Source organism: Pseudophryne corroboree, chromosome 6 (assembly GCF_028390025.1).
Source record: "Pseudophryne corroboree isolate aPseCor3 chromosome 6, aPseCor3.hap2, whole genome shotgun sequence".
NCBI lineage: Eukaryota > Metazoa > Chordata > Amphibia > Anura > Myobatrachidae > Pseudophryne > Pseudophryne corroboree.
Genome location: NC_086449.1, coordinates 7,560,621 through 7,578,226, shown reverse-complemented (window position 1 = coordinate 7,578,226; position 17,606 = coordinate 7,560,621). Strand labels below are relative to the sequence as shown.

Below are 17,606 nucleotides of genomic sequence, written 5' to 3'. Positions count from 1 at the left end.
GCAGCTGGAATCCTGACCCCAAAAACACCAGTGTGACACAATGCAGAATCCGATAGGGGTACAGCAGGTGCAGCGTTTTGATGGGACTGTCCCAGAAACAGACCTAGTGAGCACAAAGGAAATATAAGCACTTAAGTGATCTGGCATATTAACAGTGCGAAGAGTGAGACTACAGCTCAAAGACAAGGGGCACAGCCCATTAAAAGGGTGGTCATGTGACCAGATTTTTAAATTCCTGGCATTGCCATCTACAATTAGTGAGCTCGGTGATGCCAGAGAGGGGTGCCTTAGTTCCTGCCCCTCTCGGAGGTTGACACGATGACTGTTGTGCCCGTAGTCTCCTCACTGGCACTTGTTGCTTCTCTAGGGGCAGATACGGCAGTAGCTGTCTCTATACCACAGATATTACACGGTGTTCCTGCTTGCGCAGTGAGGTCTGTGACACACACTTCCTGGTATCCTATTACCAGTATTTAATTCTGACTTATTGGCATCCTGTTACCAGAATGCAATCCTGCATTATTGGCATATTGTTTAACAAATGCAATCCTGAGTTCCTGGCATTCCGTTACCAGGATACAATTCAGAGTCCTTAACATCCTGTTACTGGTATTCAGCATTAAGTTCCTGGCATCATGTTACCAATATGCTGTTCTGAGTTTCTGGCACCCTGCTACCAATGTGCAATCATCAATTTTCTGGCACATTGCTACCTTTGTGCAATCTTGAGTTCCTGGTACCTTTTTAACAGTGTGAATTCCTAATATTTGGGCATCCAGCTACTAGTGTAAAGTATTGGGTTCCTGATTCTTTGCTATCTGCATTTTTTCCTAAATTCCCGACACCCTGCTACATGTGTGCACTGCTGAGTTCCTGGCACACTGCCTCCAGTATGCAATCCTGATATCTTGAGTCTCTGCTAATGATTGGCAATTCTGAGATTGTGTAATTCTGCTATCTAAGGGCAATTCTTGACACTATGCTACCTGTGTGCAATCACGGGATCTGACACTCTGCTATCTTTGTGTAATTCTGACATGTTACTAATGTGTACAATCCTGAGTTGTTGCAATTTGCTACCCATGTGCAATCTTGAATCCTTGGCATACTGTTACACTGTGTACAATCCTGACCTCTTGAGACTCTGCTACCAGTATGCAATCCTGAGTTTTTGACACACAGCTACCTAGGCACCATGTTACCTTTGTGCAATTCAAGTCATATGCAGTCCAAGCCTGCAGAACATAATGAGATCAACCAAGGAGCAGAAAATTGCAAAACAAATCTTGTAGGCGATCAATTAATTTTAGATTAATCTATGTTGTCTTATTAGATAAAAATAAAGTGGAAGTCAGTGAAAGATATAAAAAAAAAAGTATCATTTTAATAAGCAATTTCTAAACTGGGGTAAAAGTTGCAGTATGCAATAGGTTGCGATTGAGAAGATACCAATGTAATTCTCCTGTGACTTCCAGTGAGTGGGCGCAAGCTACAGCTTGTGAGAAATTGCCAAAATCAGATGGTAAGTTTCATTACACACTGTAGAATGCACTGGAAATGAGAAGTCAAGCGAGTTTGACCTTATTAGCCCTGTTTGAGCCTTGCGTGCACATAAGATTGGGAAGGAAATAGGAGAAAAGGAGAGAGGCGAGGAAGGCCAAGAGGTTCAGTTGTTGAGAAGTTTTTATAGTAATAAAATAATTTTTGTTTTGTGACTTAAAGATATTTTCTCTTACGTCCTAGTGGATACTGGGGAACTGTACTTTAGTACCATGGGGTATAGATCGGGTCCACTGGAGCCTGGTACTTCAAAACCTTTAGTGTGTGTATGTGTGCGCTGCCTCCTCCCCTCTATGCCCCCACCCCACCAGACTCAGTTTAGAAAAATGTGCCCAAGGAGCCGGGTGCATTTCTCTGGAGCTCCAGAGAGTTTCCTTAATTTTTTATTTTAGTTATTTATTTTCAGGTAGTACTGGTTGGCAACCAGTCTACTTGCTTCGTGGGACTTAGAGGGGGGACCGAACCAACCTCCTGAGGGTTAGTGGTTCGTAATCCCAGCTGACAGGACACTGAGCTCCTGAGGTGCTGTTTCACACACCACACTGTGTGTGCCCACACCAGCAGCTTCCCGCCACCCTCTTAACAGATTCTGAAGAGTCACAGGTGCGGTGAGTGTTAACACCGGGGTCCCGGTTAGCGGGTCCCCAGTGCGGTTTGGCGGCGTGACAGAGGCGGTCACGGGCAACGAGCTACGGTGTCCACCGTGGACCACACTGGCTCAGCAGGGCGTTATGCTCCACAGGGTGCTCAGCATCTGTCAGTAGGCATTATGTTTTGCTGTATATAAACATTTCAGCCAGTATAAAACTAAGTGGGACCGCGCGCCATTACAGGGCTTCCCGGAGAGCGAGACCAGAGGCGGGAAGGCGCCATTTCCTGCTGCTGCGGATCACAAGGCTGCATGCACGCTGCTCCTCCATCGACCCAAGCTGTTACAGAATCTGTACTGGTACCAGGGGGTCATAGCAAGGGGGGAGCACATCAGCGGTAGCGCCGCTGCAAATAAGTTAATGTGATACACATACTTTACTACACACTGCGCTGCTGTGTTTGTGTGCTGGTCTCCATTTTCTCTGTGTCACTCCAGGGGCTCTCTGGGCTCTGTGTGGAGGTGTTTCAGTGGTTCTTTTGCTGTATTATCATTGTGTACAATATGTCTGTTGACATGGTTATGTGTGCTGCTGGTAACTCTACCCCTTCTTCTGCGGGGTCCCTCATTTGTGAGAGTGCTCATTATCTCCACAGGGACACAGTTCACAGGCACCTGACTGGCTAGATACTTTTAAGAGCATGATTCACAATGTGAATTCAGAACTAGCTGCAGCTAGGAAGGAGAGACAGGTGTTAAAACAGTCTGTTGATTGTATGGCTAAAGCAGCAGATTACAGAAAGGCTTTTCAGCCCCCTCTGTTGGTTTCCCATAAATGCTCACTGCAACAGGTGCTCCAATCTGATTCTGATCAGCCTGATGTAGATGACACTGATGATATGGATGAGGACAGCTCTCTGTCCCCGGGGGTGGAGGCCCTCATTTATGCTGTAAGAGAGGTTCTTCACATACCAATCAGGAGGCAAAACCAGATGAAGAGTTGTGCTTTAATGTAAAACCCAAAACCGCAGCCACGTTTCCTTTGTCAAAGGAATGGAACTACCTGGGTGAACCCTGACAAAAAATGCAAAACTCCTCAGAGGTTTTTATCTTTCTTTCCCCTCCCCGCTGATGACAGGAAGGTATGGGAAAACCCCTCCATCAGTCGATACGTCTGTGTCCAGACTGTCTAGAAAATTGGTACTGCCGGTACTGGGGGCTATATCCTTAAAAGACCCTGCTGACCGTAAGATTGAGACCACTCTTAAAGCAATATATACCGCAGCGGGCATAGCACAGCGCCCCACAATAGTTTGTGGTTGGATTTCAAGAGTAGTAGTCAAGTGGTCTGATAATATTATTAATGGACTGGACACTCTGCCCCAGGATGAGGTCATTACTCTGCTGCAACACATACAGGATGCTGCAAATTTTATGAGCAAAGCTATAAAAGAATTGTGTAAGATAAATGGCCGCACTACTGCTATGGCGGTTTCGGCCCACAGAACTCTGTGGTTACGTCAATGGTCAGCGGACGCTGATTCCAAAAAGGGTGTAGAAAATCTTCCCTTTACAGGTGATGCCTTGTTTGGAGACGAGTTAAATAAATTGATCTCTCAGGCAACAGCGGGTAAGTCTACCTATCTGCCGTCGGCTGCGCCACCTGCCAGACGTTCTTACTCAGGATCCTTCTTGCAGTCCTTTCGTGTGGCAAGGTTCAGAGACAGGGGCCGAGGGGTCTCCACCACTCCCAGAGGATCTCGTGGTAAGTCCCGCAAACCTGCAACTGCTGCATCCCTGGACCAGACCACCAGATTCTCTGCCACTAAGCCTTCCGTGTGACGGTTGGCCCCAGCAGCAGGGCGACATTCAGGTAGGTGATCGCCTTCACACTTCGCCCATGTGTGAGCGAAGTCCTGCCGGGATCCTTTGGTGAGGGACCTCATTTCCCAGGGATACCGGCTGGAATTTCAAGCACTTCCTCCTCACAGATTTTTCAAGTCAGGCTTACCAGCTTCACCCGCAGCACAAGTTACCTTGCAAGAAGCTATTCAAAAACTTTTGCAGACGGGAGTGGTGGGTCCAGTACCTCCTCCGTTACACAACAGGGGTTTTTACTCCAGTCTTTTTGTCGTTCCAAAAACCAGACGGTTCGGTGCGACCCATCTTGAACATGAAGTCCCTGAACCCATATCTACGGGTGTTCAAACTCAAAAGGGAATCCCTGTGGGCAGTGGTGGAGGAGGGGAAATTCCCGGTATCACTAGATGTCAAGGATGCTTACCTGCACATTCCCATGTGCCCCCTCATCAGGCTTACCTCGGGTTCGCCATATTGGACAACCATTTCCAGTTTCAGGCCTTACCCTTTGGCCTCTCCACAGCTCCAAGGGTCTTCACAAAGGTCATGGCGGGGATGATGCTGCAACTGCGCATGATGGGAGACAACATAGTCCCCTACTTGGATTATCTCTTGATCAAAGTTCTGTCCAGGGAATGTCTACTGCACAGCATTAACCTGACGACTCGCCTGCTTACGGATCATGGGTGGATCTTACATTTTTCGGAAATCTCACCTGGAACCTTCCCAACGACTTCAGTTCCTGGGAATGATACTGGATACAGTGTCTCAAAAGGTGTTTCTTCTAATGGACAAGGCCTTGACTATCCATGCTATGGTCCGCTCAGTACTCCGCCCTCGCAGGGTATCAATACATCTTTGCATACGCTTGCTGGGCAGGATGGTAGCTGCTTATGAGGCAATCCAATACGGCAGGTTTCATGCCCGGCCATTTCAGCTGAATTTGCTGGACAAATGGTCAGGGTCTCACCATCACATGCATCAGGACGTGACCTTATCTCCCTAACCTAGTAGAAGGCAGGAGTTTCAATATCCAGTTGTGGATTTTACTGACAACAGATGCCAGCCTTCGGGGTTGGGGGGCTGTGACCCCAGGGGCCCAGTTCCAGGGTATATGGTCAAGTCCGGAATCTGCTCTGCCGATAAACATCCTGGAACTCAGGGCGATTTACTATGCCCTTCTGCAAGCTTCCCATCTCCTGAGGGATCAAGCGATCCAGGTTCAATCGGACAGGGATCCGGTCTCTATGTCGACAGTAACTAGGTCGACAGTGTCTAGGTCGACCACTGTTAGTCGACAGTAACTAGGTCGACAGGGTTTCTAGGTCGACAGGGTCTTTAGGTCGACATGGTCTAGGTCGACAGATCAAAAGGTCGACATGAGTTTTTCACAATTTTTTTCTTTTTTTGAACTTTTTCATACTTAACGATCCACGTGGACTACGATTGGAATGGTAATCTGTGCCGAGCGAAGCGAGGCACCTTGCCCGAAGCATGGCGTGTGAAACGAGCCATGCGAGGGGACACGGTGCACTAATTGGGGTTCCCGGTCACTCTACGAAGAAAACGACACAAAAAAATATAAAAAACTCATGTCGACCTTTTGAACTATCGACCTAGACCATGTCGACCTAAAGACCCTGTCGACCTAGCGACCCTGTCAACCTAGTTACTGTCGGCCAATAGTGGTCGACCTAGACACTGTTGACCTAGTTACTATCTACCTTCCATACTACACCCAATCGGACAACACCACGGCAGTAGCGTATAAAAATCGACAAGGAGGAACAAGAAGCAGAGTGGCAATGCGAGAAGTGTCAAAGATACTCTTCTGGGCGGAGGCCAACGCAAAGGTCATTTCATTCCAGGAGTGGACAACTGGGAAGCAGACTTCCTCAGCAGACACGATCTCCATCCGGGGGAATGGAGCCTACGTCCTCGGGTGTTTCAACAGTTGATTCACCAGTGGGGCTGTCCTCAGATAGATCTGATGGCTTCTCATCTCAACAAGAAGCTACGCCGTTACTGTTCCAAAACGAGGGATCCGCAGGCTGTAGCAGTGGACGCGCTGGCGACACCATGGACGTACCAGTTTGTGTACCTGTTTCCTCCAATACCGCTAATCCCAAGGGTTCTAAAAAGACTAAGAAGGGAAGGCATTCAAGCAATTCTAATTGCCCTGGATTGGCCTCAACGGGTGTGGTATTCAGCCCTCCTAACCATGGCTCTGGAGGATCCCTGGCCTCTGCCGCTTCAACAGGATCTTCTTCAGCAAGGTCCGTTCGTCTATCCAGACTTACCGTGGCTACGTTTGATGGCTTGGAAGTTGAGAGGGAGATCCTAGCAAGAAAAGGTCTTCCCTCCTGGGTTATTTCCACCATGGTCCAGGCCAGGAAGATGGTTACGTCAAAATATTATCATCGTATCTGGAAAAAGTATGTTTCGTGGTGTGAAAGTAGAAAGGTTTCTTTCGTGGAATTTAGAATTGGTCGCTTTCTACTTTTCCTGCAAGTGGGAGTGGATATGGGCCTACGTTTAGGCTCCATCAAAGTGCAGATTTCGGAGCTCTCTATTTTCTTCCAGAAGTACAGACCTTCCTGAAAGGCGTTCTTCATATGCGACCGCCTTTTGTACTTCCACGGCTCCGTGGGATCTGAATGTGGTTTTGTCCTTCCTTCAGTCGGACTGGTTTGAACCCTTACATAGAGTGGAAATGAAATTTCTTACCTGGAAGACTGTGATGTTACTAGCATTGGCGTCTGCCAGACATGTCTCTGAATTGGGGGCCTTATCCTGTTATAGCCCTTATTTGATTTTTCATGAAAATAAGGCGGAACTCAGGACCCTGCCTCAGTTTTTGCCGAAAGTGGTGTCAGCTTTTCACGTGAATCAACCCATTATGGTTCCAGTGTTATCTGACGCTTCCGTTAGCCCAGAGTCCTTGGATGTGGTGAGGGCTCTGAAGATTTATGTCAAAAGGACTGCTCGTCATCAGAAATCTGATTCGCTGTTTGTCATTTATGATGCCACCAAGATTGGTCGTCCTGCTTCAAAGCAATATATTGCTCGTTGGCTCAGGTTGACCATTCAACAAGCCTATACTTCGGCGGCTCTGCCTTTGCCAACATTTATTGAGGCCCACTCAATGAGATCAGTGGGTACTTCCTGGGCGGATGCCCAGGGTCTCTCGGCCTTACAGTTGTGCCGAGCTGCTACATGGTCTGGTTCGAACACTTTTGTTAAGTTCTATAGGTTCGACACCTTGTCCAAGGATGACCTTCGGTTTGGTCAGGTGGTTCTGCAGGGGTCTCAGCACTCTCCCACCTGTTTGGGAGCTTTGGGACTTCTCCATGGTACTAAAGTACAGTTCCCCAGTATCCACTAAGACGTAATAGAAAATAGGAACCTGTAATTCCTTTTCTCGTAGTCCGTTGTGGATACTGTGCCCGCCTCTGTGCTTCGAATTCCTGCTTACCTGGGTAAGTGTTTTGGTTGGCCCGCCTTTGCGGTCCCCTTATGATGTTGGGGTAGCTTTGCTATCCTAGTTATGGTTGGTGTTGCTATTCTCTGTTCTGGTTAGCGTCCTCCTTTTTTCGGTTATGGTTGTGTGTTGGCTTGGTGCCTCACCGCTGTGGTACCCGTTTTATTCTCTCGTGGTATGTCCGTCTCCTCGGGCAGAGTTTCCTGGACTGAGTCTGGTGGGGGAGGCATATAGGGGAGGAGCCAGCACACACATACACACACTAAAGGTTTTGGGGTGCAGGCTTCTGTAGACCCGATCTATACCCCATGGTACTAAAGTACAGTTCCCCAGTATCCACTACGGACTACGAGAAAAGGAGATTTATGGTAGACTTACCATTGTTAAATCTCTCTCTGCGAGGTACACTGGATTCCACAGGGAATAACATTGGGGTGTAGAGTAGGATCTTGATCCGAGGCACCAACATGCTAAAGCTTTGACTGTTCCCAGGATGCACTGCACCGCCTTCTCTATAGCCCCGCCTCCAGGCACTGGAGCTCAGTTTTGTTAACCAGTCCAATGCAGTAGCAGGTAAGAGAGACGGTAGATGTGAGTCACATAGACCCACAGTCTCACGACAGGAGAAGGGACTAGCGGCTAATGCCATACAAACCCAAAGAAGCTAAGTGGGTCACGGTGGGCGCCTTGTGGAATCCAGTGTACCTCGCAGAAAGAGATTTAACAATGGTAAGTCTACCATAAATCTCCTTTTCTGCAATGGGGTACACTGGTATTCCACAGGGAATAACATCAGGGATGTCCTAAAGCAGTTCCTCATGAGAGGGGATGCACTGTAGCGGGCACAAGAATACGGGGTCCAAAGGAAGCATCCTGGGAGGCGGAAGTATCAAAGGCATAGAACCTGATGAACGTGTTCACTGAGGACCACGTAGCCGCCTTGCACAATTGTTCTGCGGACGCGCCACGGCGGGCCGCCCCAGAAGGTCCAACAGACCGAGTAGAATGGGCTTTGATAGCAGCAGGAGCTGGGAGCCCAGCCTGCGCATATGCTTGTGCAATCACCATTCTAATCCATCTGGCCAAGGTCTGCTTATTCGCAGGCCAACCATGTTTGTGAAAACCACAAAGTACAAAAAGAGAATCTGACCTCCTGATAGAGGCAGTCCTTTCCACATAAATACGGAGAGCCCGTACCACATCCAAAGATCTTTCTATGGATGACATACCAGAAGAGATGAAGGTCGGAACCACACTCTCCTGGTTAAGGTGAAAAGATGATACCACCTTAGGCAAATAACCTTGGCGAGTTCGAAGAACTGCCCAGTCACGGTGAAAAATCAGAAAGCGTGGACAACAGGACAAAGCGCCTAAGTCTGACACCCTCCTAGCAGTGGCAATAGCCAATAGAAATACGACCTTAAGCGTAAGGTATTTAAGGCCACAGACTCAAGAGGTTCAAATGGAGACTCTTGTAGGGCATTCAGAACAACAGACAGATCCCATGAAGCTACAGGAGGGACATAGGGAGGTTGAATACGTATAACACCCTGAGTGAAAGTGTGAACGTCAGGAAGAGATGCAATTTTTCTCTGAAACAACACTGACAAGGCAGATATATGGACCTTGAGGGAGGCCAGATGAAGGCCCAAGCCTAGGACTTGTCATAGAAAAGCCAGAAGCCTGGAAGTTCTGAAAGTATATGCATCATAATTCTTAGTAGCACACCAGGTGAAGTAAGAATTCCAGACCCTGTAATAAATCCTAGCCGAAGCTAGCTTACGGGCATTCATCATAGTTTGAATGACCGCCTCAGAGAATCCTTTTGCTCTCAGGAATGAAGCTTCAAGAGCCACGCCGTCAAAGCCAGTCTGGCCAGGTCCTGTACACACAAGGGCCCTGAACGAGGAGGTCTGGGCGTCGAGGAAGTAGAAGAGGACGCTCTATCGATAAACCCTGCAGGTCTGGGCCACGCTGGAGCGACTAGAAGTAGTATTCCTCCTTCTTGCTTGAACTTATGAATTACCCTGGGCAGGAGTGATACCGGAGGGAACACGTATGGCAGCCGAAAGTTCCATGGAATTGCCAGTGCATCCACGAATGCTGCTTGAGGATCCCTTGTCCTTGCGCCGAAGACCAGAACCATTGTGATTGTGTCGAGACGCCACCAGGTCTACATCTGGTAGGCCCCACTTGTCCACTAGGAGTTGAAAGACTTCTGGATGAAGACTCCATTCTCCGGAGTGTACGTCCTGACGACTGAGGAAGTCCGCTTCCCAGTTGAGGACTCCTGGAATGAACACTGCTGATATGGCTGGTAGATGGCCTCCCGCCCATTGGAGGATTTTTGACACTTCCATCATTGCCATGCGGCTTCGAGTGCCGTCCTGATGATTTATGTACGCCACCGTGTTGGCGTTGTCTGATTGTACTTGAACAGGCCTGTTCTGTACCAGAGGCATTGAACACTGCCCGCAATTCCAGAATGTTTATCTGGAGGAGAGATTCCTCCCTGGTCCACCAACCCTGGAAAGAGTGTTGCTCCAACACCACGCCCCAACCTCGCAGACTGGTGTCCGTTGTCAGGAGGACCCAGTTGGAGATCCAGAAGGGATGGCCCCTGCCCAATTGTTTGTCCTGTAGCCACCAGCTCAGTGGCAAATGGACCTCCGGAGTCAAGGAGATCATTTGAGACCTGATCCAATGAGGCAGGCCGTCCCACTTGGAAAGGATTAACCTCTGCAGAGGGCGGGAATGAAATTGAGCGTACTCTACCATGTCGAAAGCCGACACCATGAGGCCTAGTACTTGCATCGCTGAGTGTACCAACACTCTCGGGCGAGAGAGGAAGTATCTGATCTTGTACTCAAGTTTCAGGACCTTCTCCGGAGACAGATACAGTCTTTGGCTGTGTGTGTCCAGCAGCGCCCCCAGGTGCACCATGCTCCGAGCAGGGACCAGCGAGGACTTCTTCCAATTGATGAGCCACCCGTGGGCTTGTAGGAATTGGACCGACATCTCCAGTTGACTGAGGAGGACCTCTTTGGAGTTTGCCATAATCAACAAGTCGTCCAGATACGGCAGGATCCTTATTCCCTGACGACGGAGGAAAGACGTCATCACTGCCATGACCTTGGTGAAAATCCGAGGTGCCGTAACCAGTCCAAACAGTAGAGCTTGGAATTGAAAATGAAGGATGCCAATAGCAAACCGCAGATATTGGTGATGCGAAATGACAATAGGTATGTGCAGGTAAGCATCCTGTACTGTATGTCCAGGGATACCATATAGTCCATGGGTTCCATGGCCAACACAATAGAGCTCAGGGTTTCCATACGGAATTTAGACACTCTCACAAACTTGTTCAATGATTTGAGGTTGAGGATAGGCCGGAAAGACCCATTTGGTTTCGGAACAAGAAACAGGGTTGAATAGTAACCCCTGCCTCTCTGGGACAAAGGTACCGGGACCACCACTCCTGTTTCCAGGAGGGATTGTACAACCAGGTGTAGAGCTTGCGCTTTCAACGGATCCGAGGGGATAACCGTTGAAGAGAACTGGTGAGGGGGACATCGCTTGAAAGAGATTGTGTACCCGTGAGAGACAACTTCCCGCACCCAGGCGTCTGAAGTGGTCTTTAGCCAGGTCTGGGTGAACTGCAGAAGTCGGCCTCGCACCCTGGGGTCCCCCAGGGGGAGGCCCGCCCCATCATGCAGCAGGCATGTCTTGTTTGGAAGCAGGCTGGCGGGCGGCCCAGGATTGTTTAGATTTGGGCTTAGTGGTTTTGAAAGAACGAGCCTGTCTCGGGTACGCCTGACCTTTTGCTTTCCCCGGAGGTTGAAAGGACCGAAAAGTTGTACTCTTAGCCTTCGGAGCAGAAGGATTAGTACTAGGGAGAAACGCAGTCTTGGCCATCACCAAGTCAGTCACAATCTTGTTTAGAGCCTCCCCAAATAGTATGTCTCCCTTGAAAGATAGCACCTCCAAGGTCTTTTTAGAGTCTAGGTCTACTTTCCAGGACCTTAACCACAGAATCCGTCGAGCTAGGATAGATGTAATGGATGCCTTGGCCACCATGGCCCCTGCATCAGAGGCCGCCTCCTGAATATAGTGAGAGGCTGTGGTAATATACAACAGATATTGTCTGGCAGTGTCAGAAAAATCCTGAGGCAGCTCATCCTCAACTACCTGAACCCATGCTTCAATTATTTTTGCCCCCCAAGAGGCAGCCATAGTGGGTCTATATACAGCACCAGCAAGAGTGTAAATGTTAGCCAGCGCCTGACCATTGCTAAGCAACGGTCCCGGCGCGTCACGGCCGCCGCGCCTCCTCCGGTTCCCCGCACGGCGCATGGTAACGCCGGGACACCGTGCGTGCTGAGCCGCCGGGTCCATAGCAACGGGGACGCCACAGGCGGACTGCGTTCCCCGTTGCTATCCAATTAATCAAGCACCTGTCAGCGTGTGGTCGTGCAGCAGGGCAGCTGCACGACATTTTCTAATTAGGTTCTCTGCAGCCATTGGTACAGAGACCTGTTATATTCTCCCTCAGTGCTTTACACAGACGCCAGTGATAGCTTCCTGTGAGCTGTCCCTGCTCTGGAGAAATTCCCTGTCTGGTGTTCTGTGGTCTGGTCTACCTCGTCTGGTCTACCTCGTTCCTGTGGTGCTGACTCCTGGGGTCCTTCCAGCCTTCCTGTTGGTAGAAACCTGTCTTCAGATCTCGAGGTTCCTGCTCACCTGCGGTTGTTCCCCGGGGTGGACAGTGTTACCTTTGTTGCATTTTCCATTGGCGGCCTTGCCGCACATACGTTTAGTTTTTTAGTTCTGCAGTAACCCCTAGCTCTGTGTTTTGTTTAGTTAGAGGTCCCCTTGTTTCTATCCAGTCTCAGTTTACGCCTTGTCTCGTACTAAGACCGGGGGGCATCGGAGTTGGGCAGACCTAATCCGCCCTTCAAACACGGCTGCCGTGGGCCCAAGAACACATAGTCTCGCAGGCGTAGACTGACCACGTGGGTGGAACAACGGAGTTAGGGTGCTAGGGGTACTGCTTTACTTTGTCCTGAATATCAGCGTCACGTTCCTGTGCTCGGGACTTACCCACTCAATATCTTACGTTCGGAGCACAGAGAACGTAACAGTAAATAGACTTCAAGCATCCCTCCACACGCTTATCCGTCAGTTCTTTCAGTGAGGTGACAGTGGAGACAGGCAGAGTAGATGACACTACAAGACGGGCGACGTGAGAGTCCACCAGCGGTGGAGTTTCCAACTTGTTACTCAACTCCGCAGGGATAGCATAACGAGCTAGCATCTTTTTAGACAGGGAAAACTTCTTTCCTGGAGATGACCAGGATTCCTGACGTATGTCAATTAAAAGATTAGAATTTTGTAAAACTATTTTAGTAACTTTCTGCCATTTGAACTTATCCGGTTTCTTAGACGTAGCGGGGGGGGCTCAATGTCCTCATCAATTTGGAGAATCAGCTTGATAGCCTCCATTAGGTCGGGAACATCAACTTGAGTTGTAGATTCCTCATCAGAAACAACTGTATCAGTGTCTGACGGATCAGTATAATCCCCATCCTCATCGGAAGAATCATCCGAAATATTAGTGGATTGCAAGGAAGAAATGGCCCACTTAGATGACCCCTTGGCCCCAGTAGGGCGAGGGGTAGGTTTTTGTCTAACCAAAGACTGATTTAATTGTTGTAACTGGGTAGACAGAGTATCTGCCCAAGGCGGGTTTACTACAGGGACAATATGTGGCTGTAATGGCACAGGAGGTCCCACAGGGGGCGTAAGCCGTGTTACAAGCGTAGTCAGCATATTTGAAAATGCAGCCCAAGGTGGGTCTTGGTGTGCCACAGGTGCTGCAGACTGACTGGAAGGTACAGGGGACCCAGTACCTGAACCCTCGGCTGAAACCTTTTCCTCAGTCAAATCCGTGGCACCAGCACTGCATGATGCAGGAGTGTCTGCGGATTTCCCGCCTTGTGTAGCAGACATTATTGGGAATGTAGCCTTAGGGCGTAACAGTACAATATAGCCAGACAAACACAATACCTGCAAAAAAAAACCTGTATTATGTGATAGCAAATGCAGAGCACAAACAGAGGATTTAAGCGGTGTGAGTTGACTGAAACGCACAGTGACAAATACCAAACAGTATATCCTGCGGCACACTATGGGGGTCATTCCGAGTTGATCGTAGCTGTGCTAAATTTAGCACAGCTACGATCATTCACACTGACATGAGCGGGGACGCCCAGCACAGGGCTAGTCCACCTCGCATGTCAGTGCCGTCCCCCCCCCTCCCGCGCAAAAGTGCAAAGTCATCGCACAGCGGCGATGCCTTTGCACTTCAAGAGTAGCTCCCGACCAGCGCAGCTTTAGCGTGCTGGCCAGGTGCTACTCGTCGCTCCCCGGCCTGTGGCGGCTGCGTGTGATGTCACGCAGCCGCCGCAGACCGCCCCCCCCCCCAACAGTCTGGTCATGCCTGCGTTGGCCGGACCACGCCCCCTAAACGGCAGCTTCCCCTCCCGCCCAGCGACCCCCTCTGCCTCAGAGGCGATTGCTAGGCAATGACGGCTGCCATGCGCCGGCGCACTGTGACGCCCGTTCATGCACAGTTTTGACCCGATCACTGCGATGCGAGAAACTGCAGCGAGCGATCGGGTCGGAATGACCCCCTATATGTTATATGAGACCCTGACACACTGAGCCCCCCAGGGTACGGAATATAGAGATAGCAAAACGTGTGATACACAGAATAGAATCCACACAGCAGCTATAGGCACACTCAGTCACAGGTACAATGCAGAAATTATCACATATAATACAATAAAACTGCACTGGACTCGTAAATCTACAAATAGATTTGTCTGTATAGAGATATAACAATGCACAGTAAACACTGGATGTATATCACAGAATACTTGTACTAAATATTCATATAGCAGTACACTTGTTCTTAACTAACGCTGTTTAAAATGACATGTAGAATACTTAAGTGTCCTGTAAATGCACAGCGCTGGTGATGCAGGCGGTTTTACAGAGGAGACATCACCCAGCAGTCCCGGAGATCAGTCCAGCTAGTAGTGAAGATGGCGCCAAAATCTCAGCAGGGAGTGAGGGAGAGAGAGATGCAGCTCCAGGGCGGGAACACCAGCAGTAGATGGCGCCCGGAGCTGGCGGAGGGGCTACAGGTCAGCGCCTTATCCCCTCTGCTGGACTTCACCACCGGGTACTGTGGAGCCTATTACAAACAAATTTTAGTAAATCCGACCTGTGCACCCTGCCCTGGTGGATATAGTGGGGTCCCTGTACGGCCACAGTGTCCACGCCAGCTGCGCGGTCTGTCTCCTGGGACTGCGTCCGGATCGCGATTTACCGGAGGGTCCCACCTGAGGGACCCTCTTACCTCCTCCCTGTCATGCAGCCGGCAATTCAGGAGAGCAGCAGATGCGTCCTCACTGCAAGTACCCGGGAACCAGGCCGCGGGAGTATGCAGCGCCACTGAGGGAGGTGATGGAGCCACAGCACAACATGTCAGAATGACATAAAAGTGCTGCGGCCCTTGAAATCTTCCAAAAGCTCTTTTCAGGGGGATCCGGTCTCTAAGTCGACAGTAACTAAGTCGACAATGTCTAGGTCGACCACTATTGGTCCACATTAACTAGGTCGACAGGGTGTCTAGGTCGACAGGGTCTTTAGGTCGACATGTTCTAGGTCGACAGGTCAAAAGGTCGACATGAGTTTTTCACTATTGTTTTCTTTTTTGAACCTTTTCATACTTAACGATCCACGTGGACTATGATTGGAACGGTAATCTGTGCCGAGCGAAGCGGTAGCGGAGCGAAGGCACCATGCCCGAAGCATGGCGAGCGAAGCGAGCCATGCGAGGGGACCCGGTGCACTAATTGGGGTTCCCGGTCACTCTACGAAGAAAACGACACCAAAATAATATCAAAAACTCATGTCGACCTTTTGACCCTGTCGGCCTAGATACCCTGTCGACCTAGTTACTGTCGACCAATAGTGGTCGACCTAGACATTGTCGACCTAGTTACTGTCGACCTTCAATACCACACCCCTTTTCAGGGCTGCCTAGCGCAGCCCCACCTGTTAGTGACCTGCACTGCAGGCACCAATTTACAAACTGAGCTCCAGTGCCTGGAGGCGGGGCTATAGAGGAGGCGGTGCAGTGCATCCTGGGAACAGTCAAAGCTTTAGCCTGTTGGTGCCTCGGATCAAGATACAACTCTACACCCCGATGTTATTCTCTGTGGAATACCAGTGTACCCCGCTGCAGAAAAGGGATTACCGGTAGGTATTAAATTGCCATTTTTACGTATTACATCTAAGTAGACATTAGTGTGTTTACTCAAATTTTGCATTCTTTATTTTCTAAAAACCATATAAAACACACAAGGTCTGTACCGTGCCCTTAGTACACAAAATGAACTGATCAAACATGGTATTGTCACTTCATCCATTTCTCTGAGTACAATTTCAACCTCACAATGATTATCTACATACAGGGGAGACTGAATAACCACTTGGCTAATATTTTTTCCACAATCCTCTCCAAATGTTTTTTTTTTTTCTTTTTTTAAATGATTGAATTAGGCTAAAAATACTTAAAACGTATACAATATGACTTTATTAAAGAATTAGTTTTTTTTTTTAATTTGTAAAATACCTATTTATTTTTTTCAAACTTTTTCAAGACATTTCTGTAACTGTGCATCTTAATCGCAACTCGGCCTTTGTGCGTAGGAGTTTTTAGGGATATTGGCACAAAAAAGTCACTCAGCTTCTGTATGTGAACACCGCCATTGGGTGCGGCTCTGAATCGGGCCAATTCCCCTATTAAATGTGCTCTTCCCTTACCATTTATATATGTAAAACACATCAGGAATAACTGGTTTTATTAACCTACATACTTAAACATTTACTGTACTTTTCCCTGCACAAAATGACATATTCATTAAACAAGTATACATCCAAATGCACATAAACCATGAAAGAGATGGAACACTGGATAACTAACTTTATAAAGTGTATTTGGAAGGTGCAAGGGTCATTATATCGGTAGTATGACTGGCCGCTGGATCTCCACCGGTGGCGGCTCCAGGGAATCAAATGAGGGAGTCACACTAGCTGCCCCCCCCCCCCCGCCTCAAACACTGCCAAACAACATCGCTGGTCGGGACACAATGGCAGTTGGTACGGCTCCTTATTTGAATTTAGGACTATGCTGCAGCCCCACCTCCTTTGCCGTGACCAGTCTTTAGGTCGTCCCTGTCTAGGTCGACAGTCATTGGGTCGACCACTGAAGGTCGACAGTAAGTAGGTCAACACTGACTGAAGGTCGACACATGACTAGGTCAACAGGTATGGATGGTCGACATGGTCATTAGGTCAACATAGGAAAGGTCGACACAAAAAGTCAACACCATTTTTGGGGGGTTTCAGGACCTTTTTATATCTCCTCTGTCCAAGTGGGCTTAGTGTTAGTTATGGTGAGTGTAGCGAGCCAGCGTGCCCGAAGCGAGTCCCGCGAGGGGACGCGTTTCACCTGTCGGTGGTCCCAGATGACAATTCGGGTCAGAAAACCCCCCCAAAAAAACAAAAAAAATGTGTCGATCTTTTGTGTATAAAACTAATGACCATGTTGACCTTCCATACCTGTCGACCTAGTCGTGTCGACCTTAAGTCAGTATCGACCTACTTACTCTGTTGGCAGAGGGAAGGAGATGTTGGTATAAGTGAGGGAAGAGGGCCCTGCTCGTGAGAGCTTACACTCTACAGGGAAATGCAAACTACAGATTTAATAGACTTACCGCGCCGCAAACCCCAGTTTTGCAAACACTGGAAATAAAAAAATTACACGTTATTTTACCAGGAATAAGAAGAGAAAAAAAAGAGGGAGGCGACAAGGATGAGGTGCAGAGGACAACGGAGGTGGATGAGGGATGGACAGACATCACAGCAGTGACAGGGATGAGTGTAGAGGACAACGGAGGTGGACGAGGGATGGACAGACATCACAGCAGTGACAGGGATGAGGTGCAGAGGACAACGGAGGTGGACGAGGGATGGACAGACATC

The 17,606-nt window shown here is 49.0% G+C and overlaps 1 protein-coding gene across 1 annotated transcript in view; it reads right to left on the bottom strand.

Moving 5' to 3' along the window:
- The window catches only part of LOC134933932 (protein INCA1-like), a 121,320-nt gene that overhangs the window by 37,574 nt on the left and 66,140 nt on the right, over positions 1–17,606 (bottom strand). Inside the window, exon 4 of the mRNA XM_063929474.1 lies at positions 17,339–17,366. Coding sequence (XP_063785544.1) covers positions 17,339–17,366 — 28 coding nt within the window. The remainder of the gene's footprint in view (positions 1–17,338; positions 17,367–17,606) is intronic.